This window comes from Sphaerodactylus townsendi, linkage group LG07 (genome assembly GCF_021028975.2).
Source record: "Sphaerodactylus townsendi isolate TG3544 linkage group LG07, MPM_Stown_v2.3, whole genome shotgun sequence".
Classification (NCBI taxonomy): domain Eukaryota; kingdom Metazoa; phylum Chordata; class Lepidosauria; order Squamata; family Sphaerodactylidae; genus Sphaerodactylus; species Sphaerodactylus townsendi.
Genome location: NC_059431.1, coordinates 75,062,693 through 75,086,448, shown reverse-complemented (window position 1 = coordinate 75,086,448; position 23,756 = coordinate 75,062,693). Strand labels below are relative to the sequence as shown.

Here is a 23,756-nt window from a genome sequence, read left to right as displayed (position 1 = left end):
TGTCATGCTCAGTGGCCCAGGCCAGCCTAGATATGTGTGTGTGTGGGGGGGTGATTTTCCGCCCCCCACATGATGAACTCTGTGTGCGCGTGCCCACAGAGAGGGCTCCGAGTGCCACCTCTGGCACTTGTGCCATAGGTTCGCCATCACTGCTATATATGAACATTTCCCAGTTTTCCATTTATGAATTCAGAAAGCAAGGAAAAAATATGACATTATAGCCTTAATTCAGAGGTCAGCAGATGGACAACTGTAAATGCAGAGTAGAATATTGGCCCGCATGACATGCCATACTAGAAAGTACTGGAATGCAGCGTTTTGACAACAGCTGTTTTACTTTCCAGTTCTAGTTCTGTTTGTATATAGGAAACGTTCTCTGCCAATTTTCTTTTTTTTTTGTTATAATGGTCGTGTACTCTCTGTGTGACCTCCTGCTGCTGTTCTATAACAATAGATTACTTCACTGTATATTTAATTTTGTACTCTTTTCATAAAACGGGGAGTGTGCCACATTTTGTGGTACCTGTCATTTGTATAGCAAGTCACATGAAAGGTCTTTTACTTCATAGCCATTTTCAGATATATATTTGTTCATAAAGCTTCTCCAAACCTGATTACCAGTTTTTAGATGGGCATTCAAAAACTTGCCTTTGTCACTATAGAAAAGCAGTATTGATGAAATGGTCCTTGCATTAGAAATGAGGGAAGTGAATTTTTTTATAAAGAAATTATACAAAAACTTCCAAACACCACAGAGCGAAGGATTGGAGTCACTACTGCATTAATTCATGGCGGATCCCTAAGAGAGCTTAAGTTAGGGTATAAGCTGAAATGAACTTTTAGCTACTCATCTATATCCTAAGGGTAAGTGGCAAATTAAAATTCATTATTCATTTTAATTGAGGATGATTATCAGTATTTTAGGAGACACACTTCAAAGTTCTGTGGTTCTCTGTGCATAAGAAGTGGATGCTTAGAAGGCAAGACTCTCTCAGGGGAAACGAGGAACAAACGAAAGAAGGAAGGTGCTGGGGAGATGTATTTAGCACACAATCCTTTGAACAGTTTAAATTTGGTTGGGAGATATGCTAGGACTAGATATTTCTCTGCCTTCTACACAACACTTGGTTTCATGGATCTTTCATGTGACTTGGTAACTCAAGGTAGCTACACATTGCCTCCCTATTAGTTGATCAGCAAACAAGAATGTTTTTTAGGTTGAGATTTGCTATTGAATTTGGAATTTGAATGCTTTATGAAATTCTTAAGAGCTAATGAAAATGGATTAGTATTCATTTTCCTCAAACCTATGCAATAAGACACTAAACTACAATTCCTAACATCCTTTGTTGTGCTTTTTTTTTACATTTTACCATGAGAATTAAAGGCTCTGTGCAGTACTCACCTTCAATTTACCAATCCTATCCTTCTCTACTGATTCCATGATCAGTTCATTTTGATACTACTCCATAAATCTAATGAACAAAAACTGTAGTTCTTTTCCAGGTTTTGTCATTTAATTGCCATATTTCAAGACTTCTTATTTTAAAACAAATGTTGATGCTGAAAATTGGCTGAATAGTTTTTAAAAAATGAGGAAAGGAAGAAACAATTTTGAAAAATCAAATCTGCTATTAGTATTGTATGCTTCAAATAGTGAGCTCCTAACTATGGCGGATTCCACACGGGCCACTACAGCAGCTTCCCACCGGCATATATGATGCCAGTGGAGCCTCAGGGCCATTCACACGCTGAGGTGCAAGTGGCCCCAGAGTGGCTGCAGCCCACGGAGGCGCCTCTGTTTTGTTTCCCCACACTAACCTTCTTTCCTTGCGGACATCCGCAGGGACAGGGAGGCATGCTCATACTGCCCTCCGACCAATGGTGGGATTTAGCAGGTTCACACCACTTCGGCAGAACCAGTTGTTAAAATGGTACTTGTAAACAACCAGTTGTTAAATTATTTGAATCCCACTACCGGAACCAGTTGTTAAATTATTTTAATCCCATCACTGCCTCTAAGAGAAAGTAAGTGTGGGGGAAAATAGAGGTGCTGAAAAGTGGCGCCTACAAAGTTGTTTTCCAAAAGCCTCGCTCATTGAACAAGGCAGGAAAACAGCATTTCCTCGCTGGTGTGGGGGGGGGGAGCACAGCACAGCCTCATTATGGAGGCAGCAGCTGTGTGAACAACACCCCAGGGATAGCATTTTTACAGTTCCTGGGGTGCTGTTTTTGGCACATGCGGAATCCGACTAAATGCTGCTATTCTATTCTTTGCTGCAGCAAATATTAAAAAAAACCTAGACAAGCAATGATACAGAGGGGCTCCCAAATAATTACCTTAGACTAGTGAAATTGATACCACTCATGAGACAATAGATGAAGCAATCATGAGTCAAATATAGTGTTTGCACAGTATAGTAGTCTAAGCTCAAATTGTACACTACACATTTTTGTACCTTAAAAAGTCCAAGCAGACTAGAAAGGGCAGCTGGAAAGAGTATATTTCACTCTTTGCCCTCTTGTTGTTAGCAAACCCAAAATCAACCCTCTTAGCATACTCTGAAGGATAAGGTGGGAAGGATAAGGAGTCTCACTCTCCATACCTTTCCCACAAGTGAAATGCCGCTTGGGAAATCTGACGTTTAACCTCAAAAATAAGCAGAAGAAAAAACAGTCTCCGTCCATCCATTTTCTTTCACAGTCCCTGCTTGATTTTTACTTTAAAACACATACATGGGCAGACGGAAAACTAGAAATTCCACATAACTTACAGTGTGCACTTGTTCTCTTTCTTGGCTCTGAATTATACTCCAATTTCAAGGTTTTAAGGAACTGCAGCTTGGGAGTGTTTGACACTAATGTAGTTAGGTGATTCCCAGGCACTTAAGAGAAACCTATCTTTGGCAAAATCCTTCACACTTTCCAAGAGTTACAGAGATGGAAAGAGCTGAAAAGTATGAACAGCTGGCCTTTTACAAAACCAATAAGGGTCAACAGAGAGCTTTAAGAAATGGAAATAAAACACAGGATGTAGACTGCATACTCTTGGTACTTTTCTACTGCTGTCAATATTTTTTTCTTATAAGAACTTAGGATCTCTCACTGGTAATATTCAGTTTCCGTAAATGTCCAAGGTGGCTCTGGTATTTTGTTAAAATCTCCAGCAAAATTCACATCTTAATTGTAAATAACTTTTGAAGACACACACATCCTGAAAAGTCTGCTGTAGCCTAAAAATAAGGAACTCTGGTGTCAGGAAGAAAAGCTACTGAAATCAGAAATAGAAAAGGTCAGTTGCTATTTTGAAACTCAGTATTACAGAACTCCACTTCAACATCAGAGCTGTAAACCACACATTGTCACTTTCCACAGCAGTTCATTTTTCATCATGAATTAGGCCAGCCTTACAAAATATAGCATGGATCCCTTTTTGAAATTTAATAAATCACAGTATGGTTTTAAACAAACAGTCCTTTTGCTGGTGACTTTTGCTACATTGTTATATTGTGGGATCCCTGTGGAAATGGGGATGACTACAAATAATTCTCATGACACTAATTATAAAAAAGGATTTATACCCACACCTACGTATAATTCCAGCAGCATCTCTACTTAGGTTGGTGGCTCCTGTATATGTTGCCAAATGCCGATGTCTTGTGCAGAACAACTGAATTATTTTCCCTATGGCTTATTCTCATGGCTGTCGTAATATGTGCATGCATTCATTATATTGTGTAGATATACCCATTGCAAAGCCACATTCTCTGAGTGCTAGCTGACATTAATATGGTAGTCACTGAACACACTTGTGCAGTGGTTAAGGCTAATAATAATGTAGAGGCTTTATCAATTATTGGATGAGAAGCTAGAGAACCCAGGTTTAAATTGCAACACTACCATGAATAGAAATGCAAAATTTCTGGAAATATTGAGCCCCCAAAACAACTTGTTTCACTTCTTTCCTCAAAAAAAATTAATAAAGGAAAGCAGATAAAAATTGAAAAATATATAATACTTTTCTAGTAAACCTAAACATATTTTATTGATTTAACAAATTATAATACATTATTTAGAATAAAAATTATATAAATTATACAAATATTATTTTGCATATTTATGGAATGTAAAAAGTAGGTCAATTTTATTTATGAAAAACTGCAACTATATCAACTAATTGAAAGTGAAAGAAATACATTTGCAAACTGCTGAACCCTATGTTACCTTAGTCCATGTACACAGTACAGTACAGTATGACCTTTATTAGGCATATTATATAAAATATTACATACTATATAGTCCTGTAGATGATACAAAATAATGGAATAACCAATGACCCATTTATATTAAAATACTATATGTGCAAGTCCGCAGATACACAACAAAACATTTAAATAGTTAAATATACTAATTAAGATCAGAAGTGTTAAAATAATCGACTTTCATTTGTCACTTTGGCTAAAATCCTCGATTATGTGGCAAAATATTTGGATCTTTAAAACTACTCAAACAGATGTGTTAGTGCTAATGTCTTTCATTTATCACTTCAGCTAAAAAGGTGGCAATCTTCTGTTATCTCAGAAAAGAGATCACTTAATAGATAGGGCACCAGATATGTCATAGGCAGACTATTTTTTGCTTTGAGAAGCGGAGTTATATATGTATTATGTAAAGTGGAATGAAATTGACAATCTAAGAGAATATGCTGAATTGAGTCCACAGAATTAGCAGAGTACAGACAATGTCTCTCCGAATTTGGAATACCTTGATATCATCTGGCCATCACTTTGGAGGGAAAGGCATTAACTCTAGCAAGCATAAATGCTCTGCGATAAGATGGATTATCAAGATTGAAAAAATATTGTGCCATTTTTCCATGGGAGATGGTTAAATTCAATGTCTCAGGAGAGCATGTGGCTGGCTGTGATAGGTGAAGTTTTTGATGTTCCATATCAAAGATTCTTTGTCTAAGCAATCTGATTATGTAATCATAGGGGTTCAAGAAATTCCAAGGAGAAACCTAAGAATTTTATTTTGGTTTCTAAATTGGAAAACCAGGGAATACTAAGAGGATCAATTTTGAAATAAAAGTCCATGTATACTAAATGTTACCATCTCAGAGGTAGGAAAATATAGAAACAAAATTCAGAAAACAAGATATATCGTAAAAAAAAGAAACTCCTAGCAGACCTTGACAAATTAGGTAAGTGGGCTAAGAAATGACAAATGCTGTTCAATGTAGCAAAATGTAAAGTGATGCACATAGGGGCAAAAATCCAAACTTCACATACACGCTACAAGGGTCAGTGCTATCAGTCACAGACCAGGAAAGGGATTTGGGCATCTTAGTTGATAGTTCCATGGGAATGTCAACTCAATGCATGACAGCTGTGAAAAAGGCAAACTCTATGCTGGGGATAATTAGGAAAGGAATTGATAATAAAACTGCAAAGATTGTCATGCCCTTATATAAAGCAATGGTGCGACCGCACTTGGAGTACTGTGTTCAGTTCTGGTCGCCACATCTCAAAAAGGATATTGAAGATGTAGAAAAAGTGCAGAGAAGGGCAACAAGGATGATTGAGGGACTGGAGCACCTTCCCTATGAGGAGAGGCTGCAGCGTTTGGGACTCTTTAGTTTGGAGAGGAGACATCTGAGGGGGGATATGATTGAAGTCTATAAAATTATGCATGGGGTAGAAAATGTGGACAGAGAGAAATTTTTCTCTCTTTCTCACAATACTAGAACCAGGGGGCATCCATTGAAAATGCTGGGGGGAAGAATTAGGACTAATAAAAGGAAACACTTCTTCACGCAACGTGTGATTGGTGTTTGGAATATGCTGCCACAGGAGGTGGTGATGGCCACTAACCTGGATAGCTTTAAAAGGGGCTTGGACAGATTTATGGAGAACTCGATTTATGGCTACCAATCTTGATCCTTCTTGATCTGAAATTGCAAAGGCCTTAACAGTCCAGGTGCTTGGGAGCAACAGCCGCAGAAGGCCATTGCTTTCACCTCCTGCATGTGAGCTCCCAATGGCACCTGGTGGGCCACTGCGAGTAGCAGAGAGCTGGACTAGATGGACTCTGGTCTGATCCAGCAGGCTAGTTCTTATGTTCTTAAACTATTATTTTGACAAAAACACACCCTTACAGTCACAATATGTAGGCCTACTAGCATTTTTAGATATCAAGTTAAACTTTATAATATTGAAAACACACACATATATACAATCACTATATATATATCTTAAATTCTAAATTTATATTAAAATGTGCGCACTGCAAATTTTGAATAAAATGTCTTTATAAACAGTTCACTTGTTCCAAAAGAAAATAAAAATGAGGAGGGTTTTAGTACTTTCCAAAATTTCCCAATTTTTTTTCCACTGGAAAAGAGGAAAAAGTTATCCATATATATAATATATATTTTGAGTGAGAAGTAACCTTGTTTTGAGAAGCATTCAATCCAAAAGGAAAAAAAAATTGCCAAGAGTTTTTATTTAGGGATCACCAAAAGTTCTATTTTTTTCTGTCAGAATTTTTTTTAAGGACTCATGGAAAAAAACGGGTTTTTTTATTTAATTTTTTTGCCTCCCCCCTCCCCCTGCCCAAGCCTTCACATCTGGGTGACCAAGGGCCAGTCAATCTCTGAGCCTAATTTACCTCACAGGGTTGTTGTGAGAATAAAATGGAGCAGGGAAAATGATGTGTAATGTTCTTGCTTCTTGGAGGAAGGACTGGGTAAAAATTAATAACAGCAGCTTGGCACCTTGTGCTTTGTGGATGAAAACTGTAACACAAGAATGTAACACAAGAAAACTGCAACACAAGAATGAGTTCTGAAAAGTTAACAAGGAACAAACTATCAAATGCCTCAATGATGCCTTCTATTTTGAAAACGTGCATCCCATTTTTCTGTCCCAAGAAGCCACGAAAGTCATGCTTGATATTAACAATGCTCTGTGTCAGACAACTGGTGATAAAAGGTCGAATGAAAAAGCCAAAGTGAAGGAGTTCTGGAAGCTGAAATTTGGAAAGATAAAAAGTGGGAATTGAGAGAACTTAATTATGATACTGATATAGACTGTACCGGACAGGCTTTATGTTCTCATTGCAGATCAGGTAAATCCAAATAACTGATTGAGAGGAAAGAATTATAAATAAGAAAGAAGGGAAATGAATAATTTGATAGTGAAGATTCATCCAATCATTGTGGGTCACAGAATTGGAGCCTCCCTGCTGTAGTGTCATAGACAAAACCTCCAACAAGTTTTTAACAAACTGCTTCATGGTGGATGTGTTCCAAGGCCAATGGAGCAACATGTGTGTGAGTGGTGGGAGGACATATTGTGAATCCAAATTATCAGACACTGAGATAATGGCAGTTTTCCTGAATGAGGGAAAGGCTGTGTAAGCTGTAGTAGTCCTTGTGTGCCCTGACAAAAAAGGTAATTCTGTACCCCTTTCACCCACCCACACTTACAAATGGCTTGTGCTCTGTTGTTGGTTTTGAAGAAGCCCACATCAATTCTGTTATTCTTCTGCAGCTTTTATCGAAAAGACTTTTTGGAAACATTTCAGCCCACTGTCTTCCAGTCTAATCCCCTTTCTCTTTTTCTTCACTGCCAACTCTGACAGGAAGAAAGCCGCCTCCAATGCTTATGCAATGGTAATCAGCCAACAGAATGAGCTGTCAGGCTCTTGTCCCCTGAGTCCAAGCACAGCCTTTCTTTGATACACTCCAACTCCGCCAGCCTGTGGCATAAGAACCTCAAGTCTGCCTTTATACCTGGCTCGGGTTCAAATGGCAGCATAAGAGAGCCTTCATGAGAGTGGCTGGTTTTGCCCTAAGGCACTGCTCACCTATATATGGAGGTCTACCATCATCATGACAATCAATGAGAATATTTGGAAACATCCTCTGTGCAGCCGTACAGTGTTGTAGCTTCTGATGTCAAAAAGAGAAACCTGGAAAATGTTGCTGAGCTAACTCATTTTCAAAGTAATACATACTATTTCTCCTCAAAAATAGAATAAAAGAAGCAGAATATGTAAGTTGTGCAAATAAAACATTACATGCCAGTTGAAGCAAAATTACAATTTTCTGCTGTCATTTGCTTTTACCTGCTTCATACTGGTATCTGTTACTGTATGGTGAGCAGTTTGAGTGCAGTGGTTTCTAGAAGTTGCTACCTGGACAGACTTTTACAGCATTTCGACCTGTTTCCAGAATTAGCGTAAAAAAACTCAGGAAAAAGATTCAGCTGAGTAATATTTCCTGTGTGCAGGCATAAGTAATTGCACATTCAGGTGTACTTGTAGTAAAATGTCACATGGGGTGGTTGTATTTGTAGTGTAAAATGCATGTGTGCTGTGAAATTCTGAACGGGGTGAATATGAATATGTTCCTACTAAGTTACCAGTAAGCAAGAGGCCTGTGAGAAAACTGCCACCATTTTAACAAGATGTGCTGGAGATGGCAGATACTGTGTTGTAAGATATTTGGTAAGGATGTATAGACCATTTGATCTTCCAGCTACTACTGAACAGATAAGCTAGCAAACCAGCCCAAATTAGAATCTGAACTCCTATAGCCTCATCCAAGTGGCCAGGTGGCTGTTCATGGCACTACAGCTTCTTGCCATGCTACTTCCATAGAGGCTTCCCACCAACTTGGGGAGCCTTGAAAAGTGAAAAAGCCTCCCCACCGCCCAGAAGTCCACACTGGATTGCATAGATTTACACCACCTGTTTAGGAGCCTGAATTCCTGGCCACTAAGGCAGCTAATGGTCAGGAGGGAAGCCAACTAATGTCAGCCCCTCCCCCATCCATGTCTCCACTACACCAGTGGTGGCAGGGGTGCTTAGACAGTGGCATCACATCCGGCCACTCCCCAAGGGGATTTGCACCCTCCCCTTTGGATGGGACTCTTAGACCTTTAGTAATGACTTTGTTATCTTTGTGAAAAAAAGGATTCTACATTTATCGGGGGATATAGGAAAATAATAATCCCTGATGGGTAAACTTTGGATCCTGTTAACAGATAATCATCTACCATATACTTTTTCTTACCTTCAAAAGGCATAAAATGAATGTCTTGTAGGTAGGGGGATTTGAAAAATTGCATCAAACTTTATCACTTGCTGTCAGAAAGTTTATGTTTATAGAATGTATATCTACAGCATTTAAATGTACATGCACATCATTTGAATAGGTCTATGCATGGCAACACATAGTTTGGGCCCAGTTACACAATCACATCTTCTGTCCCCATCCCATACCTGTTCAGGCTAAAACAGGTTATAGATGAGCAATTTAATATTCATGTAACCAGCAATAACAATCATACTTATTCAGAATAAATTGTACTTGTGCTTAGATGGAAATGGTAACGCTTACTGGGTATTTTTCATGTGTCTCATAGTTTAAATGGATTGTGCAATTTTACAAAATTAAATCCAGATGAAAGGCACATTGCAATACGTCCCTCTTATTCTACTATCAAACAGAAGTGCCATAAACTTTAAAAATAGAAAGTAGCAATCTTAGAAGCTCACATGCACATCAAGTAAATTTGGATGCACCAACAGGAACATTTTTAAATGTTTGTGGTGAAACAATTAATAATGTGCAATTAATATTTGAGACATCATTCGGCACAAATAGCTCACTGTATGATATTTAGTGGATCACTGATTGCTCAGTGTTTTTGCTGCATAACAGATAGTCCAAGTCAATCATTGCTAAATTACTGCAGGTTTACTTCAGTTTTGCAGGACTGACATTCTATATAAGCTCACTGCTTTAAGGCAAAAGTTAGTTGCTGTTCATCATCTTATAAACATAGGATCGATGATCTAGGTTCAAGGACAAATTTGCAGCCAATATAATGAAATTATATATGTTGAAAGTTATATGTTGATTGCATTGCATTGTTATCCTAAAGACTTAGGTAGACTTTGTAATAAACTGTTAACTAATTCCTTTAATAAACTGCTGGAGTTACACTAGATTAGTGATTCAATATTTCATTAGATATGATTATAGCAATGGGTACTATTTCATAAGAGTGTCCAAATGCTCTATGATACAATACTAGAGAACTTATTCGTAGTATCTTTGTTCAGCAGTCAGAGTCATATGGTGGCTACTGCAAAGAACTGACTGATATGATAGATTATACCTGAAGCAAATTTTAAGTATTTTTCTCCTTTTGCTCTTTCTTTATTAGATCGAATTGCACAGAATATCATCAAGTCCCATCTGGAGACATGTCAATATACAATAGAGGAATTACATCAGCTAGCCTGGCAAACTCACACATATGAAGAAATCAAAGTATACCAGAGCAAGGTACCAATCTAGCACAAAATGTCTTTTGCTTCGCTTGTTTCTTCATAAGTCATTCAGTTTATTTTTTACATACTAGTTAATCATTTAGCACTTTCTTCAGTTTATGACAATTTGGCATTATAAAATAAGGACAGTCTTATTATAACCTCAGTATGGTCTATGTTATTTATGTGTGTGCTGGAATATAATATTTCTTGTACTCTGACAAATAAGGCTGCCAGGTCTTCCGCTATAGAAGTAGAATGAGAGGGGGACAAGGGTGGGGGGGATGCTGTTGTGTTGATCATGTGGTATCATTTCCAGGTCGAACCTGGCATCCTGGAACCTGGTTCATATAATGCCATCCTCCTTGTCTCTGCCCTCCCCCCCAGCCTCTCATCAGGTGCTAGCCACTGGCTGGCAACCCTACTAGCAGGGAAGAAATCAAGGCAAATTCTGGGTTGGTAAGAACAACCTAAGTACAAAGGTCAGGCCTATCTGAATCTTGCATGCTTATCTCACAAAGTGCAAAATGTGAAGTCAAAATGAGTCTGAACCATAAGTTAAACCTGGGTTGTAATTACTTCAGATGCAGGTATGCCGCAACTAATTTTAAAAAATGGGATAGAGTGCTAAATTTGACTGATTGACTGACTGACTGATTGATTGATTGATTTGTTTTGTACCCCACCCATTCCCAACAGACTCAAGACAGCTTCCAACAACAACGCTCAATATAAATACATAAAAATTTTGTTTGATATAACAGCTGCCAGTTCTTTAGCTGATTGTTGGCCTTTCATTACAATCTGAGTCTCGCCCAGAGGCCTACGAAGTTGCACTGTATCAGTGTAGAATTTGGGCAGATCCCAGCGGGGCTGCCTTCTGAATCAGACAGATGTTAATTTTGTTGATTTGAAGATGTTTCAAGTGCTGCCCTACTTGTTGTGTTGTTTTGTTGTTGTTGTTTCTAGATTTCCATGCTGCCCCTCATCTTTTGGACTTGAAGCAGCTCACATCATAATAATACAGTACAAAACAATTTCAAATGTTATAAACTTTCACAATAAAAACAACACAATAAATAATCTGTTAACAGTCTCAGGATGACGATTTGCAAATATTCCACCCCTGATGGATTTATGATGGGAACTGGTGGGAGAGAGAGAAGAGAAGGGGGAGGGGGAGGGGGAGGCCAGATGGTATTATAGCTGTGTCAACCATACGTCTAGTGGAACAGGTCTGTCATACAAGCCCTGCGGAACTGCCTAAGGTTCCACAGGGCTCTGGTATCATTAGACAGAGTGTTCCACCAAGCTGGGACCAGGCCCAAAAAAGCAGTTACCCTTGTTGAGACTAGTCAAATTTCCTTTGGGTCAGGGACCACCATTAAGTTAGTATTTGCTGATCTAAGCACATACCAGAAGATTAGAACTAAATGACATCAAATGCAACAAGAGGCCCAATCATAAAAAAGGGACAAGGTAATCAAATAAGGATTTTGCAGAATAAATAAGAAAAAGGGGAAGGGGGAGGAGGGGAAAAGGGAAGCCAGCAAGATGGAAACTGTAGCTGCCTTTAACCATAGGCCTGGAGGAACCACTCAGTCTCGCAGGCCCTGTGGAATTGCATCAGGTCCTGCAGGGTCCAAGTCTCATTTGAAAGAGAGTTCCAGTAGGCTAGAGCCACAGCTGAAAAAGTTCTGGCTCTGATCGAGGACAGCTTTAGGACCAGTGACCACCGTTAAGTTGTCTCCTAATGAATGAAGCGCTCTTTGATGGAGTATATAAGAAAAGCCACTCCCACAGGTATGGGGCTCCCAGACTATTAAGGGCTTTGAAGATTAAAACTAAAACCTTGAACCTAATTTGGTATTCTACCTGGGGATAGTGCAGCTGATGGAGCACTGGTTGATTATGTGCCTGCCAGGGGATCTCCGCAAAAACCCATACCACCTCATTCTTGGTGAGGTGAGTTCCGCAGGGCCTGTAAGACTGAGTTGTTCCATCGGGCCGCTAATACAGCGCACCCCCCCTTTTTGGGGAACTCCCCTCTCTGATGTTCCTCATAACATCTGAGGGACCTACCACTCTCTTCTCAGGAGGGTTTTAGCTGCCGGGCGCAAGGCATTATATACTGTAACGCTGTGTTTTAATAGAGGTTTTAACTATTTAATCCTTTAGAGCCATATATATGTTATTATAGCTGTATTTGTTATGTTTTAAACTGTGCTCTACTTCGATTTATATGTTGTGCACTGCCCAGAGCCCTTCGGGGGAGGGCGGTATATAAAACGAATGAATGAATGAATGAATGAATGAATGAATGAATGAATGAATGAATGAATGAATGAATGAATGAATGAATGAATGATTGATTGATTGATTGATTGATTGATTGATTGATTGATTGATTGATTGATTCTGGACCAACCAGAGTTTCTAAAGGAATCTCAAGTGTAGCCCTGCATATAGCAAGTTACATTAGTCTAGCCTGAAGGTGATCATTGCATGGGTTATTGAAACTAGATCAGCGTATGATAGGTAAGGGTTGAGTTGCTAGTTCTTAAAAAGGTGGAAAAATGCTACCCTGGCAACATGTGTGACCCATGCCTCCATTAATAAGAATGTATCCTGGATCATCCCCAGACTCTAGATGGTTGGTGTAGATGCCAATTGTACCTCAACATGAGTGGGAAACAAGTACCCCTTTCCCAGGTCTCCTGACCCAGCTATAGGATCTCTGTCTTTGATGGATTTAGTTTCAGCGAACTCTGTGTCAACCATCCCACCATATTCTCCTGACAACTGGCCAATACATTTGTGGCAATATCCAGTCAGCCACCCATTGACAAATATAGCTAGGTATCATCAGCATATTGATGGCAACCCAGGCTGAAACTCTGGACTAACTAGGCGAGGGCTGCATGAGAAAAACCTTGGGGAGAGGATTATCCCCTGAGGGACTCCACATAATTAAGAGTGCCTTGGTGACATCCTCACCCCTTGTGCCACCCTCTGTCCCTCGCCCACTGTCCCACATACCCCAATATCAGCAAGGTGTTGGACCAAAAAATCATGATCGATTCAAACACCATTGTCAGATCAAGTAATTATAGCAGTACTGACCTGACTGTGGAGATCATTGGTGAGGGCAACCAGTGCCATCTCCATCATATGGCCAGGCTGGATCTTGAACTGAAATGGGTCCAGAACTGAGGAATCCTCCTTTCAGCATATACACTATCTTCAAGCTATTTTTATTTGCTTACTTTGTGATCCTGGTAGTAGCTCAGAACAGTTGCATATTACTTTTGTTAGTATGGCATCTGCATCTTTGGGATGTGCAATTATCAGTATTGAATCTAAACAACACAATTGAATTAGATATAGCAAAGTGGCCATTTAACAACACAGGATCAACTGTGATTATCACTTAAACGATGTACTCACTATCTGTTTTCCTTTTCTATGCTTATTTCTTTTGGAAGTCAAGAGAAGCTTTGTGGCAGCAGTGTGCAATCCAGATCACTCATGCTATTCAGTATGTGGTGGAATTTGCAAAGCGAATAACGGGCTTTATGGAACTCTGTCAAAATGATCAAATTTTACTTCTCAAATCAGGTAAGTAGAGTAGAGAAGAATGAAATTATGTTCATGTTTTGCTGAGCATTTATATGACTGAGAAATGACAAACTTATGAGAAGGACAGGTTGCTAAAAAACATTTCTGAGCAATGTAGCTGTTGTGGAGTAGAAGTAAAATCAGTTTGCCTGGGAGAAAATCCACACACAGGTCACAGGGATATGAAGGGTTGTATACTTTTGATGGACATCAATGCAGATAGGCAAAACACTGCTTATTATGGCACTTTTAGTAAGGCGATGGTCAGTATGGATACTCCAGCTTATGCATGTGCCTGTTAATATTAAGATGTTATCTTTCCTTGGCAGATAAATCAAAACACAATAATTGTGTTTAGAATCATGATGCTTGGATGACTAGAAATCGAATGAGATTGCTAATGGTTATTGCTCTTCGCTTCACTAATCTCAAGATTAAAGGAAATCATGCACATTTTAACTGTTCTAGAGGAGATTAGGAACATAAACTAGAGACTGTGTTGACCTGCTGTTCGCTCAAGTCAGAGTAATATCTTTTTCTCTTTAGAGATCAAAACATACAACCAAAAGTAAATTTGAACAAGACTTGATAACCCAAAATCTGTTCCAAATAGTAGTCTAGTATTAATTCAGAGCAAATTTCAACAGGGTCTAAACATTTCTGAGGAGATCTGGTTAAGAAATTGTGTTTTTAAAAATACATTATGCTTTCAAAAGCATTTGTGATGCACCATTCTCACTCACACAGAGTGACAGCCACCTCCACAACCTCTGTTCCACAGATTCAGGCTTGCTAGCAGGTCAGGTCATCACACATTGCTACCTTTCTTGCCTCTTTTAAAACGTATGGAGAGCCACGACCATTTCACAACTCCAGTCCTCTCTGTCTCATCTCCAGTCCTCTCTGTCACACAAATATCATCAGATAAGGTAGCCTGTCCCCTTTAATAATTGTTCCCCCTCAGACATTGCAAAGAGTTATTGGGTTGGAGACTAAAACACTGTTAAATTCGTATCTGCCATCATTATTCATATTCTAAAATATATAAAGACCAAGGTCGTAGCTTGTATTTGCGTGTTGGGTTTTCCTTCCCTGAGACAACGAGCCCACAGTGTTAAACAAACAAGGAGTTAACTTTTCTTTGTGATTTGAACATAACATTGAAGAAAAATAAGTAGATGTTAAGAAATTTCTTTCAGTTAAACTTTTGAACAGTTTCAGCATTTGGGATCCTTTGTTACAGATTGACTGTTTCAATTAGCTTGCAACTGCTCTACGCTGCAGTTATACTAAGCCGGACACATTCTCAACTTTCCAATTTCTCTCTTCAGTTTTGATGTTTTTCAACTCTCACTAACATTTCACCAGCTCCCATTGGTCACTCTGGGGGAGAGGGAAAGAGAAAGGCAAGACCTATCCTGTCCAACACGGTGCTTGAAAATATCCCTTGTGGATATTTACATTTGATAAACAAGGATCCTTCCTGTCTTTCTAGGCTGTCTGGAAGTGGTTTTAGTGAGAATGTGCCGTGCCTTCAATCCACTCAACAACACTGTTCTGTTTGAAGGAAAATATGGAGGAATGCAAATGTTCAAGGCTTTGGGTAGGCTTGCTTTTTGTTGTTTAAAATTACTGAATAATTTGAATATACATTTGCTTTCATACTCTTTCAGCCAAGTTTCACATTTAGCATACCTTAACCTTATCACATTCAACATTTGAGATAAATGGAATATGGTATAACCTACTGTGGCTAATCCTTTGTTATTCAAATGTTCTTAGTTCTCTCAAGATCTGTCTGTTCCCGTGCATGCAAGGCCAACTGTAAATAACATGATCATTTATCTGAATCTCTACCTTATCACTGTTTTTGATGCTTCTGTCACTACTTGGGTAATAGGACTGGAAACCAATTTGATTAATGTACTTTTTTTTCTTTTAATGAACCATTGTGGGAAGTTTGAGTCACGTCTAGGTAAAAAAGAACTATTAATCAGATGTGTATCATTACAAAATGGTGCTCCCCTCACACCCAGTCCCCAGTTGAACTCCCACTGCCCCACCACAACTGCCCCTGTTAAAAAAATTAACAAACATTTCTTCCATCCAAGTCCCATGTTTCTTGACTACTATGGGACAGAGATGAGCCAACAGCTTCCCTAATACCCTGGTTTCAAATGCTGTAGTAGGGGGCAGGAAAGTTTCTCAGTGACTATTAGCTGTTCCCTGCAAAAATAACATTGCACCAGCCAAGCCAGAATGCATAGGCCAGAGCTGGGTAGGGAGAGCAGTGTGGGGAGGTGTCATGCCCCCACAGAGGCTTTTGTTATTTCCCCATTAAGCTTCAGTTTCTCCATAGTTAGCATGGGTTTACTTCATTGTAAAGTCTTCTAAGGGTGGGAATTTTAGTTAGCCCCTGTCCCTTTAAGACATTTCCCAAGAGGCAGTCTTTCTTTTTTACCCAGCAATCCCCTGTTTTAGCTCTAGCCATCAGTCAGAGCTTGCTTAGGGTTACTCTTATCTGTTTAGAAGATATATCCCTTCCATTTTATTTTTGGGTATGAGTGGAGAGTTAGTCTACACCCTACTCCTGCCTTTCCTAAAATAATCTCCCAGTTCACATGTGTGTGTATCACTGCTGTGAGTATGAGCTGACACCCAAAATACTTCATTCCAGAATTTCTTCTGGAAATTCCCTCAGAGTAGATTTCTCTCTCAGCTAAGGCTCCCCGTGTGCACAGGCAGGATACCAAACTGTTCACCCTCTCCCTCTCAGAGTACAGCCTCCTGTGGCTTTTTATCATTTGTTCATTCAGCCAATCAGCATAGACCAGCTTCCTACTCAGAGCTGTCCAGCTCTTCACTCTCTGGCTCCCCCCCTCCGCACTGCACTTGAATCTAATTTACCTGTGCAGTTTGTTACAATCTACAACTCACCTGTGATTGTGTCTGACAGTGGGTAGGAACCCAGATCCACATGTGATTTGGAAGAGAGCCAATTTCTCTCCATTCAAGGAAAATCTTATGAAATGCATCTTTTCAGATAGATTTTACACTGACTGTCTTCTGTGTTATTTAAAGGTTCTGATGACCTGGTGAATGAAGCATTTGACTTTGCAAAGAATTTATGTTCTTTACAGCTGACTGAGGAGGAAATTGCCTTGTTTTCATCTGCTGTCCTGATATCACCTGGTAATTATATTCTCTTTATTAAAATTCTTTCTACCCAGGAACTAGTGTGGTGTCGTGGTTAAGAGCAGGTGGATTCTAATCTGAAGAACTGGGTTTGATTCCCCACTCCACAACTTGAGAGGCTTATCTGGTGAACCACCTTGAGTCTCCTTACAGGAGAGAGAGGTGGGGGTATAAATCCACTCCTCCTCCTTTTCTTCTTCTATTGAAATGCCACCATTTCAATCATTTTAAAGATAATAGTAACAGTCATTTTTAAGTTAATAGTAACTGCTATTCCCAGCTAAAAATGTGCATTTAGTAAATGAAGTCCGAATAGATTTGATCTGGGGAGGAAATAGTAGAACGCATGCTTTGCCTCCAGAAGGTCCCAGGTTCAACTCCTGTTGAAAGGATCTTTGGAAGCTAGTGTCATCTTGATGTGGCAGAGACTCTGGAGATTCTACTCAGCCAAATATAACAAATGTTGAGCACAATATAAACCATGGGACTTCGCACAGGTCCTGTTCCCAAAATGAGTCTGGCCCCTTTAGTTCCCTTGACCTGAGATTTTTGAAAGCTGCTAAACTAGCAATTCCTTTGCAAAATCCAGGGTTTAATCCTTTCCAGCATGAATGGCCAGGCAGGAGATGCTTTATTTCCCTCCCTTCCACCCTTTCACTGTAAGTTCTGTGCCATCTACCATCAAAGAGAATCCATCTGCCTGACATTTTGTGGCAGATTCTCGTAGGGCTCCACAAGACAAAGCATGATTTTTTTTTCCTGGCAGCAAGTAAGGCCGATCTACAGCAAAATGTTCATTATTGCCTGGCCGCTGCAGGGAAGTCTCTTTTTTAATTTTGTCTGTCTGTTGCACATGCACAGCTACACAGGTGCAGCCAATCAGACTGTGAAACAATTGGCATAACTTCAGGGGTTCCTTTCTGTATGCCTGCACAGTTATGCATCTACTGCAGGAAAAAAAATTTAAAAAGAGAAGTGTCTCTGTGTGACCCGGATTATTTCCATGGGCTCCAATCACTGCCTGCATGACATGCATGTGAACAGGAAAAAGGAAAAGAGGTTCCTTTATATTACAGCAACCCATTACACATTTGCTGTGCGGAATCCATCTTTGAAGAGCTACTTACACAGAGAGAGAGGAGACAATGCATAGATGGACTAGAATCCTGACTCAGTATAAGGCAACTTCGTATTACTTCAGGATTAAAGTCTTAAGTAAGCATTACATCAGAGGATTTTTAAAGGCTGTTTCTTGTGGTAGGCTCTTTAAAGTTCATCATAATACAATCTTGATGGTGCTTTCCTCATCAAATGGGAAAGAGCAGTAACTGTATTACTGGCAGTATATAAATGTAAAAATAACTGGCAACTATAGCTGAGTGTGAAGTATAGAAAGGTGCTACATGGCAAATTGTGGATATGGCTTAACTGGCCAGGGGGAAAGTATATATTTATAACTGCTTCTTCTGTGTTGGCCAAAGAACTGCTGTATCTATAGCTAAGTTTCTGTTCTCTGCAATGAAAATATGGGCCAAAATCAACCTATCTATAATTTACTCTGATTCTGTCCCTTAAACGGCTAGATATACTAGGTTGAATGATGTATGAAGAGATTTAAGGAGATAATTAATTTAATAAGTGTTTTGCGTGTTTGTTTTTTGTTTCTGTATGGCTTGTGGACCATAAAAACTGAGTGACTGATATTTGTTTGTGTGAATGAAGTCAGGGGTCTTATTAATAAAAGGAAAGGAAGTCAGGAGGCAGAACCTGGCAAAGATGTGGCCCCTCATCTCAGAATATTGTTAATCTAGCTCTATTGAATATGTTTTGCAGGCAATAGTTAAATATTTCCTAAAATTAGATTGTTTTCTCCCCAGTTATCAGAATTTATAATGTCTTTCAATGCCAACAATTACTGGCTTTCAATACCAACAATTACTGGCAACAACACATTAATTTAAAATTACAGGGAAACAACTATGTAGGTTTGTATTATGCCTTATCTTGATTAAATTTATTATGGATCCAATAAGGAGGAATGGCAGAAAAACAGCCCAAACTACATGGCTCTTAATAGCTTCTGAATGTGATTGTCACCAGTTTCCATAATACATTTGCCAAATGGAAAAGAGACGGGTATCTCCTGGTAGAAGGTGCTGTTCCTATTCAGTAAGTTCCCATCTTCAGGGCATGGGATAGGAGGAATGAATCAGGACATTCAGCAGCTGTCATGGATATCAGTCTAGCAGCTGCTTACATTGGCCACGGAAGAGCTCTCTTGGACAACACAACCATAAGCAAAGTTATTTAGAAAGCAGTATGCTGAGCAGGGATGCCAGTTGTGAAAATATTCAGCAGTCATCAGGATAATGAAGAAGAAGAAGAAGAGTTTGGATTTATATTCTCCTGCAGGAGACTCAAAGGGGCTTACAATCTCCTTGCCCTTCCCCCCTCACAACAAACACCCTGTGAGGTGGGTGGGGCTGAGAGAGCTCCGAGAAGCTGTGACTAGCCCAAGGTCACCCAGCTGGCGTGTGTGGGAGCATACAGGCTAATCTGAATTCCCCAGATAAGCCTCCACAGCTCAGGCGGCAGAGCAGGGAATCAAACCCGGTTCCTCCAGATTAGATACACAAGATCTTAACCTCCTACGCCGCTGCTGCTCCTGATGTGGCCAAATGAGTCTTAAACACATTGACTTGAAAACAAATCTCTTTGATTTCAGTGGACATATGTGGACTTAAGTCATGACACAGTTATAGACTAAAACCATGACTCAGTGAGGGCTCTCATGTTAAAGCTCTACAACCTGCATGATATAGTTGTGATGCCTGGAAGAAAGGCAGTAGATCAAGAAAAGGAGGATTACACTACTGTAGTTAATTTGAAAGCTAGGTTCAAGATTGTCACCCCAAAAAGGGAGAGGGATGTTTAGGGTGCAAAACAGAAGACACAGAAACCAGTTGTGGAATAAAATTTCACCACAGCCCATTTATTGGTATGATGGCAAAAGGAAGCAGTGACCTCTGGGCAGCACATCTGCTGCTCCCCAGTAATAACCATCCCTCATCCCAATGGATGGGGGGAAACACCAACAACTGGAGCAGCAAAATAGTGGGAGCCATCTGGGTGCTGGCCTCTGGATGAACTCCCCCTGCTGCCAGGGGACGCAGGTCACCAGCAGCCCCCACCTGGGCAAACCACCAGCAGCTCCCACCCCCAGGCCTCTTAGGGAGGCCCCACCAAATGGGGAGGGTCAGCATGCAGGTTCTTCCTCCCCTGAACAAATCAGCCTCCATGCACAACCCGCCAGACTGTGACAGATGAAATACAAGTGACAACAACCACTGTAATGAGAGTGCAACACCAAAAACTCAGAACAATGAGGGAATGCGGGCAGGAGAACCCGTTGGAGTCTGAGCAAGAAGAGATGTGGGGACGACCCAGCCTGCCCATATAAGACTGGCTCTTCCTCCTCCTCCAGCCATATCATCTGCTCACACCTGCAGCCGAATGGCTCAGCCCAGGCTGGGCTAGATGCTGGCCCTGAGCCCTCCCCTCTCCCCACCCCACTGCCGGGCAGCAAGGGAGGCCAAAGAAAGTCTCAGTCACGCTTTCCCAAAAGTTTCAATCCAAGTTCTACAGTTTAACTTTTCAAGGACTGAGATGGTTGAGAGACAAATATTGTCCTTGCTGTAAACTGTGGAGCTGCTTTTAGTAGTTAGAAGTGGTTATGAAATGTAGCTCAATGGTAGACAACATTGTTTTGTCTACAGAAAGTTACAGATTCAGTCCCTAGCATCTCTAGCTAAAGCACTTGGATATGACTAGGAAAAAAACTCTTTTTATGATCACTGCAAGTCAGAACAGAGCCACTGCATGTCAAAATAAACAGTCCTGTTTAGACCAATGTAATGATCAGTATAAGGCTACTTTATATGTTCATTACTAGTCAATTTATTCATTATTATTATCATTTTCATTTTCTCACTAGCTTAAATTTATTGCTATATAGATCTTTATTTGTTGGGATCATAGATCAGCAAAACAGAAAACATGTTGCACACCGGCTGCTCAACTTATTTTACTATGTCAATGAGTGAAAAATAATATGAAACTAAAAATAAACTAGGGACCCTTTCTCAGCTTAAAAAAAGGCACCGAGTGCCAAGGCTAGAGGCTTCAGCACCCCTCTCCCTCTTAGAGGGTCCTTCTGAGAGGGAGAGGGGCGTTTCACAGCTTTTTCACAGCTTAAAAAAAGGGCAAAGGCTGGAAGCTTCAGCACCCCTCCCTCTCAAAGGGAGAAGGGTCCTGCAGCCTCCAGCCTCCATGCTCAGCTGCAGGCCGGCTGCCTTGGTCCCAAGCGGCATGCCGCGCTGAAGGCCAGCCATGCCCCTCCTCCTGCCTAGAAGTGTGGGGGCGATTTTTCTGCCCCCCCCCCACGTGACTCCACGGGGGCTGCCTGGGACATTTGTCCCCGGATGTCCCTGTGGCAGCTCCGCTACTGTAGGCTGTAACAGGGAATGGAACCATTGATTTAGAATATTAATCCCTGCATATTGGACGGCAACACTGAACTGTCCACTGAAGAAGAACTCTCCTTTTGAAAGCACATATTGCCCAGCGTTCACCGCAGTTTGCCGATTCAGAATTACATTTTGGATTTGCCCTTGCACCTGAAAGAAGTGGCAGCAGTATAGGAACAGGCCAACAGACAAGCGAGGTTCTACATCCCAAGCAGCTTTGATTTTGGCCATGCCGGTAGTCCATTACTTTGGATGTGCACGGTGTTTCAAGTATTATTTATATGCACAAAAGCACCTTTTCAATTCAAAGGCTCCAGACAACTTTTTTCTTAATTGACTTTCCCTTTAAGAAACACGCTGACTTACATTTGGGTGCCTTAGCATTGGATAGGACATTTGGTAATTTATCTCCGTTGCAAACTCTTGCTTCGCTTTCAAGACTGCTAGTTTAAACCATGCAAGCCATTTTCTGGCTCCGACAGGATTCCATTAGGCAGGAGGTAGGGACCTACGGCTCTCCAGATGTTCAGGAACTTCACCAAAGTTCCCATCAGCCCTGTCAAGCAGCCCAGTTGGCTGAAATGGGGTGCTGTAGTTCCTGAACATCTGGAGAGCTGCAGGTTCCCTACCCCTGCCTTAGGGAATCGGTGTTCCCTGCACTTCTGGATATTGCAGTTTGGATTTTCACAGTGCTATGTGATATTGTATATTCATGTATTTAATTGGCTTGGATTGTATATATATATTTTCTGTACATGTCACTTAGGGTTGGTATATGTTTGGACTAGTTTTTTTTTAGTTTCATATTATTTTTCACTTATTTGCATAGTAAAATAAGTTGAGCAGCTGGCGTGCAACATGTTTTCTGTTTCGCAGGTCTATTTTCATTGCACGCAGCTTTCGATTAGCTATTGGGATCATAGATCAGCCATATAATGTGGTTTGATTTTTTTTTTTACCAGATCGGGCTTGGCTATTAGAACCAAGGAAGGTCCAGAAACTTCAGGAAAAAATTTATTTTGCACTTCAGCATGTGATCCAGAAGAATCATCTTGATGATGAGACTTTGGCAAAGGTAGATCCTCAGGTCCCAAACCCGATTTTCATGAAAATTATTCAATAGGATATTCAATGTACCGACAATTTACCGATGTCACAGCTCCGCAGGTACATATTTTAATTTTTCTTATTTCTGATTAGCTGGCAGATCTCTAGTATTTAATAATATTAGAAAGAATTGCCCAGATCCAGAGATTCTTTGCAGGCACATGTAGCCCCTTCAACTTTCCTCTTGTAGTAAGTGTCACCTCACATACAAGTGTCACCTCACATACAAGTGTCACCTCACATACATACTCTATTGTCTCTTTTGTGCTCTCCAATAGGTATAACGCCAAATTATACTCCGATAAAAATCCTATTTTCCACAATAAAGATTTTTTTGTGCCAGGCACTAGATCAACTCTATTTAGCGGTAAGGTCATTTCCAGATCAATTGGCAGCCGATCAAGATAATCTAGCGGCGCATGGCACCCTTTCATAGTTCCATTCTAACAATGGCATAATACATTTTTTTCTCTCTGGCTGCCTAGTCAAGGTTGAATAAAAAAGAGTAACTTTTTTAGAAAGCACAGGGGCATCCCATAAATTAAAACTATATTCCTCCCATTAGCCACTTCGGATTTATACCAGGCTTTGAGAACCTGCATCAATTATTTTTTTAACTGCGCCATTGATATAGATTTGCCATTACTACTACTAATACTACTACTATTGTTTTTATTTATAATGCATCTTTTTCACTGATACTAAAGACACAATACAACATACGAAAAACAATTAAATCAGACAGGTGTAGGATTATATGTGTATGTTAGGTGCCATCAAATTACTTCCGACTCATGGAGATCGGATTACAGAACTGGAAAACAATGCACACGAAAAACTGCCTGAGGGAACAAAGCTATCTAAGGCAGGTCACAACAAAAAAGGGAATTACAAAGATAGAGACAGGAAATAAACCTTGCATCTATTTTATACATTATACATTCTGTGAAAATAATTATTTGTTAT

The 23,756-nt window shown here is 40.1% G+C and overlaps 1 protein-coding gene across 2 annotated transcripts in view; it reads left to right on the top strand.

Moving 5' to 3' along the window:
* The window catches only part of RORB (RAR related orphan receptor B), a 179,017-nt gene that overhangs the window by 149,733 nt on the left and 5,528 nt on the right, over positions 1 to 23,756 (top strand). For both annotated transcript variants that reach the window (XM_048504725.1, XM_048504726.1), the window contains 5 exons: positions 10,239 to 10,360; positions 13,830 to 13,962; positions 15,458 to 15,565; positions 17,044 to 17,154; positions 22,646 to 22,758. In XM_048504725.1, coding sequence (XP_048360682.1) covers positions 10,239 to 10,360; positions 13,830 to 13,962; positions 15,458 to 15,565; positions 17,044 to 17,154; positions 22,646 to 22,758 — 587 coding nt within the window. The remainder of the gene's footprint in view (positions 1 to 10,238; positions 10,361 to 13,829; positions 13,963 to 15,457; positions 15,566 to 17,043; positions 17,155 to 22,645; positions 22,759 to 23,756) is intronic.